The sequence below is a fragment of the Guillardia theta genome (assembly GCF_000315625.1).
Source record: "Guillardia theta CCMP2712 unplaced genomic scaffold GUITHscaffold_68, whole genome shotgun sequence".
Taxonomy (NCBI): domain Eukaryota; class Cryptophyceae; order Pyrenomonadales; family Geminigeraceae; genus Guillardia; species Guillardia theta.
Window position 1 is genome coordinate 7,361 of NW_005434606.1, and position 16,709 is coordinate 24,069.

Sequence of the window (16,709 nt, forward strand, 5' to 3'; positions counted from 1 at the left end):
TTGATTTCGCATTGTTTGATTACCTGCCCAACGTCCGCCAAAAAAGATTGCAACGAATAGTCGACGAAAGTCTTCGAAGCTATCAAAAGGAGCAACAAGAATTCAGAGAGTAACATGAAACAGAAACCAGATGAAAATGCGTTGGATGATAACGACGACGAGAATGATACAAGGTAGAGCAATCACGTGAGGAAGAAAAAGTGTGATGACGAGCAAGAAAGACTACGAGGAGGTCAAGCGGTGAAATAATTCATGCACACCTGAAACGAATGGGAAAGGACACACGAATGAGCCTCGTAGCTTCGATCAATCCGCTGCATCGAAGTTGCTCTCTTACATGTCTCTCCTCAAACTTGCTTGGCTTCTTTTCTTCTGTCGGGTTGATGCAGCGGATGAAGTGAGTCCTGCTCTTGCTGATCAAGCCGACAAGATTTCCTAGCTGACGCCTGAAATGAGAAGCCACTGTCTCTATCGCGACAACTCCTCCCCTTCTCCGGTTTCCCTCGGCAACAATGGCACCACTCCGTTCGTTTCCAGCTCGAAGCTCGGTGTCAAACAGCTCGAGGATGATGGAAGATGAGGAGGCACGAAGAAGCTCGCGAATGTCCGGGAGAAGAACGTCCCTATTCTTCTCAAGAAAGCCGCAGCTTTCGTAGCTCACTTCGCCTGCATAGTGTTGGATGATAAAGACATCATCGCGAGTGATGGGAAGGCGAAGGTGAGGCGACGATATCTCCCGCACTTTCCGCATGAACCCTTCATCGCTTCCTCGCGGGACTCGACCCTCCTCGTCGAGGATGGCAATGATACCAGACGAGCGGGACTCTATGAGAGAGACGCAAAGCAGGTTGTCATTAAAGTCGATGTGAGTCCAGGGAATCTCCTCCTTCTCGTACTCTTCTTGCTCCACCTTGATCATCGTGGAGTTGAAGTAGCTTTGTAAGCGTTCATTCGCATAGTTGATGCAAAGTTGCTCAAAACTGTTTCTCTCAAAGTATTCAAACCCAAAGATGTCAAGAATGTTGATCTGCAAGTTTTGTTCCTTCCCCTCTTTCCTCTCCCTCTTTTCCTTTAGCAGCGTCTCGTTGACACGGTCCACCAGCCATAAAAACAGCTTCCCATAGATCCATTTGCACAACGAGTCTCGCGAGCGCAGCGCCTGTTCCTGCGTATTTGGAACTTTGACTGTTTCCTCTCGCGCTCGAACCATTCTTGAGCAGAGTGCCTGCCGCAGAGAATCCTCGTCGCACTGAAGTAATCGTGCAGCATGCGAGAGCGACGCGTCTTCGCCTTGCAGACGAGCAACGTCTTCCCCGCTGTAGTTTGCGGCTCCTGATCTAGAAGATGCCGGCGATTCGTTGGGTTTCCACGCGTGCAGCTGGATGTTACTAACGTGCAGTAGACCAGCTACCGTTTGGAGAAGCCCTAGCTGGTCTCCAGCTGATATTCCTATGAAGGACATAGCACGCATTGTCCGGTAGAAGCCCTCAACATCGTCCATGCCTTCAAGCTGCAGGCAGCCTCCCATTGCGGTCAGATTGAAATCTCCTGCTCCACCTCCCAAGCACAGAGAAGCGCGTACAGAAGGGTCCGTCAGAAACTCTGCAGCTGAGCCTCTGCCTCCCCTTTGTCCCTGTTTCCCTTCTTCAAGTTGCTGTGCCGCAGCGCAAAGCTGGTAAAGAAAGTGATAGTTCCGCTCGCTATGGCTGACCTTCACAAAACGTGGTACCTCCAGCAAATATGTAAAGATCGCTCCACCTCCAAGGTAGCAGCGGGACGCAAGCGTTGTCTCGCTCGAACTATTTCCTTGGATGTCCTGAGGGCTGGTCTCGAAGTAGAGTTCAATAAACTTGCCGAATCTGGAAGAATTATCGTTCCTCAGTGTCTTAGCATTACCAAAGGCCTCAAGGATGGGATTTGACTCGAGCACCTGCCGCTCGATCGCATGCACCGAATTAGGAGAGACCTGGTCGTGATGAGAGGAGGAGAGAACGGCAAACTGCTGCATAAGATACTTGCAGGTCTCAGTCTTGCCTGAGCCACTCTCACCACTCACAAGGATGCTCTGAGGAGAGAGATTTCCAACCATGTCGCGGAAGGCAACTTCGGCCAAGGAGAACACGTGTGGAGGCAGTTTTCTTGCTTCCTCGGCATCGTTGTAGCGGAAGGAGTGTTGATGATCGTAGATAGAAAGCTCATGCCATGGATTGACCGCCACAAGTATGGGACCTGCATATGTGTACACTTGATCCTTGAAGAAGCTGCAGCAATGCATAAGAGGTAGACGACCACGGTGACAGCTATCAGAGCTGTAACGTACCGGAGAGCCAGCCCACGGAGAATGTTTGCTTCATTCAAGTGATAGAGGCGCATGAGATCATCTCTGCTGCACACGTCGTCACTGTCTCGTGGAACTGCCTTGTTCACGGGCACGGTGACCTGACAGGAGCATTTCACTGTCCGAATTCTAGGCACGTTTATCCCCTCACCTCTCTGCCATCTGCCAGCGTAAGTTCGATGACATGTGAATCCTGCTGGAGAGATCGCTTGATCTGCATCAGAGTCATCAGTATCAAGGATCAAGCAAGTCTTGGTCAGCTCACTTCTCCCTCGTGCCATATGTCTGAATCGTCGGTATGCACCCAAAAGCGCATTCCAGCAGATAATTTCTCCATTTGATTCGGAATTTTCAAATCGGATTTCAGTTCATCTAAAGGATTATGAGCACCAGAGCACCAAATCAGAGAAGAATGGTCGAGGAGTGATGCTTCGCTCTCACATTCCATCTCAAGTGGGGTTGCAGGATGTTTTGCTCGAACGCAATTCAAAGTGATTTCTAAGATCGAGCTTTGAATTTCTAAAATCGAGCTTTGAATCCACTCGGCTTATTAAAGCAGCCAACTGCGCATGTTCTATAAACAAAGCCACTCCTCTGGTCACAGTGCATGGTGGTGTGAAGCTAAGTTTTGATGTTGTATCATCCCCTTTCCTTCCTTCACCTTGCTCTCTTCTTATCAACACGTTCCAAGACCCTCCTCATCTCATTTTTGATATTGCTTATGCGTGGTCTGTATGCTACGTCCCGATTTCTCACCATAGTTCATGAAGATATCGCTACCTGTAGCTTCCCGCCATGGCGCCCTTGGAACTTTTATGCCGGGAAAATCTCGACGTTCAGCCTTATAGTCAATAATATGAAGAATTCCAATTGGTCTTTGGGGATCAAACCGGGTCTGTAGTCATTGGTATCATGTCTATAGTGAATGTTTCTATTCCTGTCAACATCTGTACCTACCGTGACCAATCATAATGCGAGACAACTTCTATGAAGTTACAACGTTGCTGCTGTTTTTTGTCAATGAAATCTACGGCGGCACGTAATCATAACACCGCCGGGCTTCTCTTCAACTCGTCATATCCCAACACCACACTCCGCTCTTGGTGCAACCCGGTGACCCATGTGACAGCTTGAATATAACACTCCATTACGATCCAGCGTGTGGGATATTGCATCTTCTCAGAACAGCACCACATTCAGGCCCAGCGAAAGATGTGGCATATTGAGTGATAGTTGGTGCTGCCTTGAAAGTGATAGCAATTGTGAATCACGGTTCTACTTATTCCCCTTGCAGGACTGAAGACCACTGGTCAGCGAGAAGGCCAAGCGTGCAAGCAATGGAAGAAAGTAGTTGCTACTTAAGCAAGTCATTCGATTCACTCAAGATATCAGATGTTGTCACAACAATTCGATGACAGCATGGGCAAACAAACACTCATTAACAAAAGCCGCATCACTTCCCGGCTGCCATCCTCGCTTCTCACGGGGGCCCTCGCCTTCAGTTGGCTTTCGTCTTCACTTGGAGTCGTTGGATTAATGACATCCACCAACCTCCCAGCCTCCGGTACCACTCCTCATCCATGTGTACATTGTCTGCGTGTCGCCAGACCCTTGATGCCTCGAACACGTCTATGACGCTCGTCTTCTTGCGCAACTCCGTTGAATTTTGCAGCATCATCCTCACCGCCATGTCCCAATTTTGCGTTTGCTCTACTTTCTGTGAGAAGTTGTTGGAGGCAGGTGCAGTGTTGGTCAGCCACAGGATATGGTAGCACTGTTGGAGGAGGAGGAGGAGGTACCACTTCACGTTTTCAACGTACTGTGATAGGCGCATGTGAGGGATAGCAACGTCATGGTTGCCTGCACTGACGATACAGACTGGAGGCTTCCAGGCAGAAAGGAGGGCTGGTGAATTGAAGGAACGGGCCAGGAAGGAAGCAATATTCTCTTGTGTTGTCGTCGACTCTTCGCTCTGCATTTCAACGTCCCTTGCATATTCGATCGAGAGGTAGCCTCCGTAGCTCACCTGGGCTTCTGCTGGACTGAACCTTTCTGTGCTCTGCCTGCGCGGCCTGCAGAGGAGGAAGAGCGAATGACATCCGCTGCAGTCTTGACAGTGGGGATGCGTCAACCCAAATTTGATGGGTCCCTCTCCCAGCTCGAAACGAGGAGGTGACCACACTCGCGCAGTTGTCAGCCCGAAGATGTGCTGATTGGCACACCTCCGGCTCTCCCTTGTGTCGCAGATAAACCTATCGCCGTGAAGTAGCTGCACCCTCCTCCCGCCCTGTGAAACCAAATCATTCGCAAGCCTGGAATAGGAGAAGAGTCGCATGACTGTCGAGTCTCCGAAGAACAACCAACGCCATGCCCGCCTGTCCATGCCCTGCAATGCCTCCTCGCTCTTCATGCCCCCAACCGCCTTCTCGGTATCCTCCCTCCAGTCGGCTCGTAGGCGCTTTAGTACCATGTCCGTGCATTGCTCCTGTGTCTGGGGGGCCCATTGACAGGCGAAGTCGATGTTGGGGTGCGACGCCGTTAGCCTCCAAGCTGCAGAGATGTTTCGAGAGGTATGGGTTGTGGTCAGCAAGGGCGAAGAGAGATTCTGATGCAATCCTCCTGCGCTTCTTGCTTTCAACACTTGTCTTCCAGCTTCCCTTGTCTCTTCGTACAGAGATCCTCCCCTAGCTTCTCTCGTTGCTCCCCCTCTTCCCTCTCGTTCCGAACTTCTTTCCTCAGACAACGTCTGGAGGCCAGAGAAGAGTAAAAGGGCAAGGAATAAGATGAACAGCGTCGTCACAACAAATCGAGAAGGAGCTGACGGCAGGAAGCTGCTTTTACCGAGCATTCTTGTGTTTTCATCAACTCCAAGCCTTGAAGAACGGGTGGGGCCAATAGAGACAATGGATTAGCGAAGAAAGGGCTTTGTGGGTAAAACGAGGCAACCGAAGCGGGGTAGCCTGGAGGGGTAGGCCCTGAGGGTTAGGAGGAGGACTCAGGAGGAGGACAGTACTGAAGCTGTCACGATGATCCGGTGCGCGGGAGACCAGCATGAGCATCAGAGCCATGGAAGGCGGGACATCGAGGCCCCGTCACACATGTGGCAGGCAATAATTTTGACTAACCGTGACGGCAAGCAAGTCAGTGACGGTGGCGATGATTGCTGCCGCCGCCGGCCCGGCGGGGCCCGGACCGCCGGGACTCGGATCGGATGATGGGCCGTGCCGGTTGCAGTGCCCCCGATCGGACTCAGTACGGTCTGGTCAGACGGTCGCCCATCGGCTGTTCGTCAGTCCGGATGATCGGCCCGCCGATCATACCGGCGGAGTCGTTGAATACCGTACCGTAGTACAGTGCCATGGCTCTGAGTACCGTACAGTACAGTGGCAGGCGGGCCCGCGGCCGCAGTGGGCCGATCCGGGCAAGCCAGCCGGGCTTTAGGCCGCCTAATCCGCTTCCGGGGACGGGGGCTGGCGGGCCCCCGGCCGGGCGGCCCAAGTTCACTCCTGGCAGTGCGGCGCGTGAGTCGGACTCGGACCGGGGGGGCCGGCCCGGGGGGGCCGCCGGCCCAACTTGACTTGGCTTCAACGGTTGCGGCGGGCCGGGCCGCCGCTGGCGCACTGTGCCAGCCTGGCACCGGGGGCCGCGTCGGACCGGGTGGCCGGCGATCCCGGCCGGGCGGCGATCCCAAACCCGGCGTGGTGGCCGGCGATCCGATCATCCTCTGCCAGGCTGGGCAGCCCCCGTGATCGGACCGTACTGACCGGACCCGGCGGCCCGGCCGGGCCCCTCATCACACGGCCCGGGCACGGTGCCATGGGTCCGGGCCCGGCGGCCCGGCCGCCACCGGCGCCGGGCGTGTACTCAGATCCGGGCTACTTGTTACTGTAGTACCTTTTTATAGAAGATTTACAACGGCTGTAATGGAAGTGAAGCGAGCAGAGAAAAGTTGAGGGAGAGAAGGAGGCAGGAGGAGGAAACACACAAGACAAGAGAAGAAAGACAAGGAATGAATTTACAGAACTCGACAAGAAGGCGCAGACAAGATGAAGAAAACAAAGAAGGAATAGTGTATAAGAGATGCTTGAGATTGAGTTGTCAGCGAAGTAAAAGTTCATGGTGCGTCTTGTTGGCAATTCGAATTAAAGTCCGTGTTATTTTTGAGAGATATATTGAACTATGTAATCATCAACTTGAACTTGTGAAAGTGGGGGAACTGATTTAAGTCTTTCTAGACAGTGAAGCAGAATAATCAGTTATCGTCATGCGGCTTTGACGGTTCATGTCGACAGCACCATGTGCAGTGATTTGAGATAGAAGCGAACCTTCAAGATACAGGGATCAGATAGAGGCTATCTCTGCCCGCGAACTGAGGTAGAACGTCGGGGACCGTAAACTCGATGAGTGGCAGGGGGACAGGACAAAAGCGAACGCGCTCTAGCGTGACTCTAGGAGGACGTTTTACAGACAACCTGCTCGGGATTGTGTGGAAGGAGTGCAGAAGATCGGTGTATCAATCGTCTCAATTTGACGATGGAAGAAGAAAATTGCTGGTCGTCGAGCGCATCCTCCCTGCCTCACCTGCCGCCTCCTCCAGCGCTCTCCGACCTGGGGACAAGTTAGTGAGCCTGACCATGGACGGGATGCACCGAGACACGATCGGGGAAGGGATCGCGTCATACAGCGAGTTTTTGCTGACACTGGAGGAGGTCAGGGAAGCGAGGATTGAGATGCTGGGTGTGTCGACCCTCTTCAACTTCAAGGCGTCAAATAGCCACAAGGGCAGCAGAAACACTTTCTCTGTCCTGCTCAGCCTTAAGCAACCAGGAAGTAAGGGCGTGAGATCCCAGCACGCGCATCATGGCAGGCAGAGCATGAGCAGGGGAGGGTCCCGGCCTTCGACGCAGTCTTCGTCGTCATCCCTGACTCCTCGCCCACAGACCTCGAGCTGGAGGGTGTCAGAAGATGCCCGTGACCCTCGCAGTACTCGCCCGCTCAACGCGCAGAGATTCGAGCGACTCGTCTTCATGGTCAACAGACACCTCAAAGATCCGGCCGTCCTCCAGCTCCTGTACCTCTCTCCTCCTCCCTTCCCCTTCTCTTCCTCCTTCCCTTCTGCCTTGCCCTTCTCCTGCACAACCAGCTGCCCCTGCTGCAGCTCACGTTTTGTTTACCTCGACTTTGCCTTCTCCTCTTATCTGTTCTCTTTCTCTGCTCTATCTGATCTCAGCTTTCAGTTCACAATCATACGAGGTTGATCGTCCTCCTAGCTCGCTGTCCCCGTCCCAGGTTGGAAAGATCATCAAAATGCGAAGTTTGACTAGCCTGCAGAGTCTGGCTGGACCCATCGCACTATCCTTGCGCCCCTGCTACCGACTGAACAGATGGTGGAACCAAGAGGAGGTGCGACGTTACAGTGGTTGTAGCTGCAGGAGGAGGTGATAGAAGATGAGAGGAGTACGGGGTGGAACGAGCCTAGCGTGCCTCACGGGGTTTGGCGAGTGTTGACAAGAGGAAAGAGATCTTGAAATCTCAAGAGAAAGATGGAGCTGGAAGAGTTTGAAACTAGAAAGTGGGGGGCGAAGAGGAAGAGAAATAGCAAAGGAAGCAAGGATCCAACCTGACAGAAACGGCAGGTGTTGAAGATGAAATTTTGCCTGGCCGCGATGAAGAAACATTCGGACTCGGTCAAGCTCATGGATGTGAGTCGATGAAAGAGGAGCAAGAGGACTGAGAAGTAGGAGCAGTAGACTACTGTTGAAATCTGATAAGGGAAGAGGGAGGAGAGAAAAACCGAATTTTAGTCAGAGGGGAAGACGAGGGAAGGAGGGAGGGAGAAGAGGAGATAAGGGGGAGAGGAAAGAAGATTCAAGGGGAGGAAACGATTGACCTTTCTTGAAGGTTCTTGAAATACTTGAATCTCACATCTCGGTACATTTCTTCTCTCCTCTCCTCCTTTTCTCTACTACTTCTCCACTTCCGTCTGTTGCCGCATCCCTCTTGCTCCTCCACCTTCGACTTTCTTTCTCCTGCTTCACTTGTGTTAATTTTCTGATCGTTGTCCTAGGAGTCCGAAAACTATCAGGATGTTCTTGGCGAGTGGATGGAGGAGGTAGACGAGATAGGAGGAACAAAGGAGGAGGTGATCTGACTGTTGGTGGGCAGGCCTGCTGTCTACTCCAGGCATCGATACGAAGATTGAGGACGAGGAGGTGAGGGAGAAGGGGCGAGGTGGAGGTGAGAACTTGGAGCAGACTCGTTCAAGGCGAGGAACATGGGCGACCAAGTACAGCAGATGAAGATGTTAGAAACACGCTGATGATGATGGAGGTAAGCATAGGGTGAAAATGAGGTCTAAGAAGGGGATGGAGTGCGAGTTGAAGGGGCGGAGGAAGGGCTCCTACAGCTAACAAGTTGATTTAGAAATCATCCAACTTGCTGGTCGACTCAGTGCTTGAGGTGAAAATCTGAAGGAGGCAAAGAAGGAGAAAGAGGCGGATAGAGCGGGGAGCAGCGGGTGGGAGGGAGGAAAGCTCGATCACGGGAGAGAAGGAGGGGAAGGAAACGGATGGGCAACAGCAGGAAGTCACGGTGGGCGCAGGAGATTTTCATGCTCTCTCACTGTCTTCATCGCGCGTTGTCTCAACCAAATCATGGTGCTCTTTGTGTCGCCATTCTCCATACCTCTACCTCTACCTCTACCTCTACCTCTACCTCTACCTCTACCTCTACCTCTACCTCTACCTCTACCTCTACCTCTACCTCTACCTCTACCTCTACCTCTACCTCTACCTCTACCTCTACCTCTACCTCTACCTCTACCTCTACCTCTACCTCTACCTCTACCTCTACCTCTACCTTTACCTCTACCTCTACCTCTGCCTCTGCCCCTTCCTTCTCACCTCCTTACTCTCTTTTACCCACATTGTCATGAGCATATCTTTTCCCCTTTCCGCCTGTCTGAGCATTCAGCTGAAGGTGACGAGGACGCGCTCTGCTTGCAAGTCAGTCGCCGTCTCCTCGAGCAGGTAACGATGTCGCCAGTTCTGCTCGTGTCATTTCGAGGGCAGGAGGCCCCGGCAGACGTGGACATGGAGAGCGTGGAGAGGATGACGAGGAGACTGGTACAGCAGGCGCTGCTCAAGGAGAAGAGAATGTCTTGCAGCTGAGTTGCTGCAAATGAATTCTGATGTTTGCTGACCAGGTCTAGTGGAGAAGGAGCGGAGGAAGGGCATGAAGAAGATGCAGGGATGCCAGGCAAGCCAATGGAAGATCTTAACGACCTGGTCAAGGTAACCGATACCACCACCTTCTCCTCCTCCGTCTTTTCCTCCTTCTCCTCTTTCTTGCTTCACTTCTCTCCTTACTGCTTCTTCACCCCTTGCCTATCCACCTGTTGCATGTGACTGCAGCACATCGCCTAAACACCTGCTCGTCTGTCTCGCCTGCGTCTTCTCTCCTCTCTCTTCTCTCTAGACTTTGCCTTCTATCCCCTCCCTCCTCACCACCCGCTCTCCTCTCGATCTTGTCATCTCTGCCGGCAGGCTCTAGCGATGGAGTGTCTCAAGCTAGGAGAGGAGGAAAGCTTCACTCTCTTCGACTTCGACGAGGACGAGGCCATCGACCTCCTCGACTTCCACCAGGGCGTCGACTGTCTCGCCACGTCCCTCCCTCTGGATCGCGTTGCTGATCTCTTCGGCATATTGGAGGGAGGAGGCGGGGGGAGGATGACAAGGGAGCAATGGGCTCTCGCCCTCGCGCGCTGGGGGTAGAACAAGCGAGGTCATATTATTCTTTACAGTTCATATGAGACGTTGAAACAAAAAATGTGGGGAAAGGGGAGGAGGAGAAAAAGAGGAAGGGGAAGGGAAGAGGAGGACTGGAAGGAACCAACAGGAGGGGAGGGAGGAGGGAGGAGACCTGTATTGAAGGACCAGAAGCGTCATATTGGCTCCATGCTCATCCTTTTCTCCGTGTTGCCGTAGAGTCTCTCGTCCAAGTCCGTCAGGTTTCTCGACAGCAGCGCGTCATCATCTTCTGCTGTCCCTCTGCTCCACGTGTTCTCGTCCTCAATGTCTGTGCCTGCGTCCTGTCGGTTGCCTCCTCGCTTCACCCTCCTCTCGCTCTTCTCGGGGCACTCTCCTCCCTCGCACTCTCCTCGCACAAACTCCTTGATCCTCCTGCTCCCCTTGTGCACTTCATGCTCCAGGTACTTCTTGTGCGCCCAGTCAACCGCGTACCTCACTGGGTCCCCCGCATCGGTCCCATGGAAACTCGCGACGACTTCTGTGTGATGTACCACCAAAACGTCCCCCAGCTTCCGCGTCCTGCTCCTCCCGTACACCCGCGAGATCCAGTCGTCCATCCACCAGTCGCTCAGCACGGGCGGGTAGTACGTCTCGAAGATCCGCATGTGCGTCCGGTGCACGAAGTCGTGGGTAAGCATGTACCGGTGCTCCGAGGAAGAGTCGCCCCGTCCTGACGGCCCCACTACCCCGAGCAGCGACGGAGACATCCCAGCTAACGTCGAGCTCATCTTGCTCGCCCACCCCCAGCTCGCGATCTCGGTGTCGTCATTGACTCGGAACAGAAAGTCAGCCCCGTCCGACACTGCTGAGGCAGCCACAAAGTTGAAGACAGGGCCTGGCTTGCGGAGGACGTTGGTGAAGTTGAGAAAGATCAACTTGCAGTCAATCCCTTTCTCCTTGCTCGGAGCCTCGACGTTCCTCCTGAACCACTTCTTGAGAGAAGTCAACGTCCGCTCATCGTCGTAGAAAAGGTCTCCCGTGTCGTAGCCTACCAGCACCCAATACTCGAACTCCCCATCCATAGTCCTCCTCAGGGAGGGCAGCAACTTAGTGAACAGAGGGTTATCCTCCAAGGTCCGGAACTTCACGTTGATCGACGTCGATCCCAACACAGTTGCCACAACTTGTTTCTTCCCGCTCGGCTGTAGCCTCTCCCTCCTCCTCCTTCCCTGCACGCTGGCCGCTATCCCCTTGGCTGTCATGGACGAGTGGATCGCAGGTACTCTCCTCTTCACGATCTCCCGGTGGCATTTGCGATCAAAGTAGCAGGAGCACTGCCAGCTCCTCCAAGTCCCAGCCAGCGATGGGGGCAGGGATTCCTCCATGCTCTCTTGACTAACATCCGAGGTATTCAACTGAGCTCTCAACTTCGTGCAGACCTTGCCAAACTTACTTCTTCTCAGAGGAACAGCCTCCACGTGCTGCCTTCTCAACCGCCCCTCACAGTCCAGCCCCTTCCACCGAGCCTCGTCCTCTGCCTCTCGTTTCAGTACCTCTCCCTTCCACTCCGACAGCTTCTCGAGGTTCTCGCACCGAATCACGTTCCTGTCCAGCACCGGCGCCCACTCAAAGCCAAAGCTGTCATACGTCATCCTGCTTTCTTCGCTCTCACCCCAGTCGCTCAGCACTGTATCGTCATGCGGCTCTTCGGAAGCGCCATGAAAGGCAGGGAACAGTAGAAAGTTCCATAGCACCAACACACCCAGCGCCAACCCGATCAGCTGCCGCTGTGAAATCATACTGCGACTTATGCAGAAAGAGACAAACGGCAAGCAGCAGGAAAGAAGCGGAAATGAAGAAAAGACTATAGCGAAGAAGTGTGTAGTCTTAGCAGTGAAGAACCTTTCATACCCGAGCCAAGAACTTTGAGGAAGCAACCAGAGCTCTCATGTTTGCGACCAACCCCATCCTGCTGAAGAAGGTTGTATCAGCAGTCATGCCACACACGTTCTTCGACTAGCCCTGACTTGCTCGACTCAGACAAACATCATTGATCATGCCCACCACCACCACCGGCATCGTTCTATCATCGTAGACTCACCACGTTTACACTCCAAACCCATTTCATTCCTCAAAATTTCACCACACCACCATCCATCATAATCGTCATCGTCATCGCCTAAATCATCATCATCTCGATCATCTCGATCATCTCAAGCATAATCATCTCAATCACCTCGATCATCGGCATAAGTGTCATAGTCATTGACATTGACATTGTCATTGACATTGACATTGACATTGACATTGACATCGTCATCGTCATCGTCGTTGTCAGCGTAAGTCCAAGCGACAGCACCATCATTCTTACCACCACCATTGCCACAACAACATGCACTACCCTTACTAATATCATCCATATCATCCACATCAACGCGGTTGCCATAACTTATGAATTCCACAATTGTTATCTCAATCTTCATCATCACGATCCTCATCATCTCAATCTTCATGTCGTTTTCTTCTCCTCCCCAGGTTTCAACCTCGCACAGCGCTGACGCGTGCCATTCTTGGAGACCCACGGCCCGCATCCCCTCACTTCCCTCAGACTACCTAGCACCACCCTGAGCCTGACCCTGAGCACCACCTACAACCAGTAGTACTACTACCCCTACTACTACAACGCGTCCGGTTTGTACAGGATGGCGGGACTGCAAGTTGGGTGGTGGTGGGGGAGATGGAAAGGGCCCTCGTCTCTCTCTCTCTCCTTCCTATCCCCCCCTCCCCTCCTTCCTTCCTCGCAAGTCTACTCCTCAAGGCCCTCCTACGCAACTTATCCAGTCCCCTCGAGTACCCCAACTCGGTTCACGTCGCCATGCTTTCCTTCCTACTGCTTGTATGATCGACCACGCTCTCTCTCGTCGAAGACGTTCTCCGACTCTCCGTATTCTACTCCAAAGCTTGACCGCAACACCGACGGGGCCGCGGACTCCAAGGAGCTGTTCTCGATGGATCCAGATGAGCTGGGGGCATTGCTGTTGAACCGTTTGGTCAGCAGCAAGGGTTTCAGTCATCATACTCCATTCTCGGTACCATACCGTGCACTCTCTTCTCACCTCCTCAGAATGTTGGCAGAGGTTTCAACAGGAGCACTACGATAAGCTGAAGGAGGAGCGGGCACATGAGGTATATACTTGCTGCCAATGCGCTAGCCTGCCGTTTTGCGTGACATCACGATGCAGGAGATCGACTGGAAGGAAGAGTCGAGGGCGCTTGCGGTGAGACGATTCTGAACGTCTTGCTGCGGCACTTACGGGGCATGGGCTTGCAGAAGCAATGGGCGACGATGAGCAAGGAGGAGAAGGAGGTAGTTGGGAGGGGGAGAGAGAGTCAGGGTACGTGACATGGTGGAACACAAGCGATACCGGGAACAAGAAGTGCAGGAGGAGCTGTGGTTTACAGGACAGCAGAAGATCGCACAAGCGGATCACCAGGTAAAGGCCTTGTCGGTACAACTCCATGCACTCCTCCGCCGCCTCCTTACACGTTACCAGCAGACCTCTCATGAGGAGGGCAGCGACAATTCGAAGCTTGAAGCGCATGAGGTGAATGCTTACTAGAATAGGGCGAGTGTGCTGATGAGCAGTGCGTGACATCACGATGCAGGAGATCGACTGGAAGGAAGAGTCGAGGGCGCTTGCGGTGAGACGATTCTGAACGTCTTGCTGCGGCACTTACGGGGCATGGGCTTGCAGAAGCAATGGGCGACGATGAGCAAGGAGGAGAAGGAGGTAGTTGGGAGGGGGGAGAGAGAGTCAGGGTACGTGACATGGTGGAACACAAGCGATACCGGGAACGAAGATGGGCATGGGAGCTGCGTCCCAATAGGAAACGAGTTGGAGGCACGAGCAGGCAGACGTATAACGGCCTTCTCGGTACAACTCCATGCACTCTCCCGCCGCCTCCTTACAGGTCTGTAAGATTTTCCAGCACCTGATATATCATAGACTGAGGGATGAGCGGATGCGTAAGGTACATAATCGCTCGCTTGTTTGCTGATGAGCAGTGCATGACATCACGATGCAGGAGATCGACTGGAAGGAAGAGTCGAGGGCGCTTGCGGTGAGACGATTCTGAACGTCTTGCTGCGGCACTTACGGGGCATGGGCTTGCAGAAGCAATGGGCGACGATGGGCAGACGGGAGAAGAAGGTGGTTGGGAGGAGGGGAGAGGGGCAGGGGACGTGACATGGTGGATCACAAGCGATACCGGGCAAGGGCGAGGGAGCTAAGAGCAAGAAAGAGGGATGATGACGACAGCGAGATGAGAAAGGCGACATACCAAAAGAGAAGTGACGCTGATGAGAGTCTCAAGAATTTGAACGCGAGCAGCTGAGGCAAGGGGAAGAAAATCGAGGTGAAGTTCCTGGGTCATCAGCTACTGTAAACAATGGACGTTTCAAGAGAATTTCAACGCTAAGTAAAATGCATCATGCAGATGACAGCGAAGTAACAGGAATGCTCTGGGGATAAAGGAACATGCTGATGGAGGTCGACGGTCTCCGTTCAAAAAAAAGGATCACTCCCTAGTCCCCTCTGACACGAACAATCCCTGTTCCGCCCTGCACCGTGCTACCTTTTTAGCCCCATAACAACAGTGCTCTCTCTCGTGCATCAACTCACGAAGTCGAGCAACTCCCTAGGCTGTCACAAGCTGCGTTAGCAGAGGCTTTGCAGGATTTCAGAAACAGAAGCTTTATATCTCTTTGGTTCAACTGGTGCATTCTTTGTTCTGCTATGCTCACTCAGCAGAGTAAAGCTGAGACCCTCCCCTTCTGCCTGCATTCTTCGGTCTCTTCGCATTCTTGGCTGCTCCTCTCTTGGCTCCATTCATTGCGCCCTCTTGGTTTTCTGACCACAGCATGAGCGTGTAATGGGGATAACCACTGCACTCACCCAGCTGAAAGTTTTGGAACTCCTTGACGAGACAGTCAATAGTGAACTGTAGCTTCGGCTGCTTGATGAAAGCCTCCACCGCCGATGGGTCAACACCTACTCCTGGTCACGTCCCCCTCCATCTGCACAGATGACGCACCCGTTCGGTTGGCAATCACTCCAGTGAGAGCGCCAGCCATCAGGCCGCTCGTCATGGCGCCAGTCTCGACATGCCCATTCGTTGTCTACGGCGTCTTGTCAGCACAGTTGCGCATTCCTCAAGTCCCTACCACTTCTCCGCTGCTACGGAGGCGCAAGTACGATCCGGTCTGGTCGGGGATTCGGTAGCTTTCCACCACCTAGCAGCTCCTTCAGCCCACGAGAGTCAAAAGGTCCAACCGTACATCAGAGATCGACTCGAAATATTCGCCGAGCTTCGCAAACCCCCACGACTTGTAATCCAACGGCACATCGGGATAAAATTGCTTCCAGGTCGGAATGAACCTTGCCTGCAAACAGTCCCCTCGTTCAGCTTTCATCTCCCTCCCCCTTTCCTCCGGCTCCTCACTTGCAGCAGGTCGCCAGTGGACTGCAGGATTGTCTGGACCATGAACTTGTAGTCGTCCGAGGAATACCCACAGCTGCTCAGTGCACATGTTGAGCCGAGACAAGGACGACTGCTGGGCTCACCTTTCAACCGGAGCTCCGGAAAATCCATCTACTTCCTCCTCCCTCCTCGGGACCTCCATGTTGGTTTGCCCCCTTGCTTGCCCGAGACCTCTTCCTGCCCCCCTCCCCCCTCCCCTTCCCCTTCCCCTTCCCCTTCCCCTTCCCCTTCCCCTTCCCCTTCCGCGTGCGTTTTCCTCTTGCGCCTCATGTGGCCCATCGTAGGCAACAACTTGCTCGTCCATTCTGCATCGACAACATTAGACAGAAACAAGCAATGACGTGGTGAGAGTGAAGGGACGCGCAAATGGGCAAATACACCAGAAAGACAGTGATTAATACCAAAGAAAATCAATGAAATCAGTTTGGATGAGGATGAAGTTGAGGTCATTATCTGAAGCTATTAGGATACATCTTTTGCGTGAACTTAACCTTTGTACACTCCTTCTCAGATCTCCATCACATTTGTACAAGCTCTTGCCTCCGTTCAAATTCGAATTGAGCAGTTTTCTATGTCCTCTCTCTTGCTCTACTCCCTGTCCCTCCATCTTCACTCCTCTCTTCCCTTCCTCTTGCCCAGTGCCAACTGGTGGATCATCCCCGACCGCCGCAACAATCTTTTTAAAACTCACCATCAATAACATTATTAAATGGCATTTGGCTGATAATTGAATTGATAATAATGAACAATATTTTAAACTTGCTAAGAACTGAAATTATTCTGATTATCTTATGGTACCATGTAATTTACTCATCGAAGGGGGGCGGCAGATCCGGTTACAGGAACATCGACACTGCTGTACTCAATAGCCGCCAACCACCAGCCGGACAGGCTCAATACGGCCCCCGGGCCCGGGCCCGGCCCGGCTCGCCCGGCTAATCGGATATTCGGAAGGGTTGCCTCCCGGCCTGGCCGTGCCGATTCCAGTCAGTCTGGTCTAGCCGGCTCTATCAGTGATAATGGCAAGCGGATGCGGTCCTATCTGTGACTCTTACCCTGGGGCCATCTGCCACTGGCCTGAG

The 16,709-nt window shown here is 53.1% G+C and overlaps 6 protein-coding genes across 6 annotated transcripts; 2 read left to right on the forward strand and 4 right to left on the reverse strand.

The window, feature by feature from the left end:
• Window positions 1-265: 265 nt before the first annotated feature.
• Window positions 266-2,379, reverse strand: GUITHDRAFT_57369 (hypothetical protein; the record flags this gene model as incomplete). Its single annotated transcript, XM_005827208.1, has 3 exons — window positions 266-466; window positions 512-2,261; window positions 2,321-2,379. Coding segments are annotated over 3 exons (2,010 nt in total), but the record flags the coding sequence as incomplete, so codon positions are not given.
• A 1,457-nt stretch (window positions 2,380-3,836) lies between these two features.
• Window positions 3,837-4,808, reverse strand: GUITHDRAFT_142794 (hypothetical protein; the record flags this gene model as incomplete). Its single annotated transcript, XM_005827209.1, has 1 exon — window positions 3,837-4,808. The coding sequence occupies one exon, from the start codon at window positions 4,806-4,808 to the stop codon at window positions 3,837-3,839; it is 972 nt and encodes a 323-aa protein (XP_005827266.1).
• Window positions 4,809-6,972: 2,164 nt separating this feature from the next.
• GUITHDRAFT_142795 (hypothetical protein) lies at window positions 6,973-10,110 on the forward strand (the record flags this gene model as incomplete). The annotated part of the gene is made up of 11 exons (XM_005827210.1): window positions 6,973-7,176; window positions 7,279-7,368; window positions 7,569-7,627; window positions 7,723-7,741; window positions 7,975-8,040; window positions 8,406-8,480; window positions 8,504-8,550; window positions 8,593-8,668; window positions 8,921-9,366; window positions 9,543-9,630; window positions 9,883-10,110. 11 exons carry the CDS (start codon window positions 6,973-6,975, stop codon window positions 10,108-10,110), a joined length of 1,398 nt encoding a protein of 465 aa, XP_005827267.1.
• A 170-nt stretch (window positions 10,111-10,280) lies between these two features.
• On the reverse strand, window positions 10,281-12,532 carry GUITHDRAFT_113531 (hypothetical protein; the record flags this gene model as incomplete). Its single annotated transcript, XM_005827211.1, has 4 exons — window positions 10,281-11,886; window positions 12,235-12,265; window positions 12,323-12,452; window positions 12,494-12,532. The coding sequence occupies 4 exons, from the start codon at window positions 12,530-12,532 to the stop codon at window positions 10,281-10,283; spliced, it is 1,806 nt and encodes a 601-aa protein (XP_005827268.1).
• A 291-nt stretch (window positions 12,533-12,823) lies between these two features.
• On the forward strand, window positions 12,824-14,556 carry GUITHDRAFT_164690 (hypothetical protein; the record flags this gene model as incomplete). The annotated part of the gene is made up of 13 exons (XM_005827212.1): window positions 12,824-12,982; window positions 13,014-13,136; window positions 13,222-13,272; window positions 13,329-13,364; window positions 13,506-13,580; window positions 13,641-13,691; window positions 13,753-13,788; window positions 13,842-13,877; window positions 13,931-14,021; window positions 14,068-14,118; window positions 14,173-14,208; window positions 14,262-14,297; window positions 14,350-14,556. The coding sequence occupies 10 exons, from the start codon at window positions 12,824-12,826 to the stop codon at window positions 14,091-14,093; spliced, it is 684 nt and encodes a 227-aa protein (XP_005827269.1). The 3' UTR covers window positions 14,094-14,118; window positions 14,173-14,208; window positions 14,262-14,297; window positions 14,350-14,556.
• A 330-nt stretch (window positions 14,557-14,886) lies between these two features.
• On the reverse strand, window positions 14,887-15,769 carry GUITHDRAFT_142798 (hypothetical protein; the record flags this gene model as incomplete). Its single annotated transcript, XM_005827213.1, has 6 exons — window positions 14,887-15,137; window positions 15,181-15,265; window positions 15,311-15,379; window positions 15,425-15,529; window positions 15,589-15,661; window positions 15,711-15,769. 6 exons carry the CDS (start codon window positions 15,767-15,769, stop codon window positions 14,887-14,889), a joined length of 642 nt encoding a protein of 213 aa, XP_005827270.1.
• Between the last annotated feature and the right edge of the window lie 940 nt (window positions 15,770-16,709).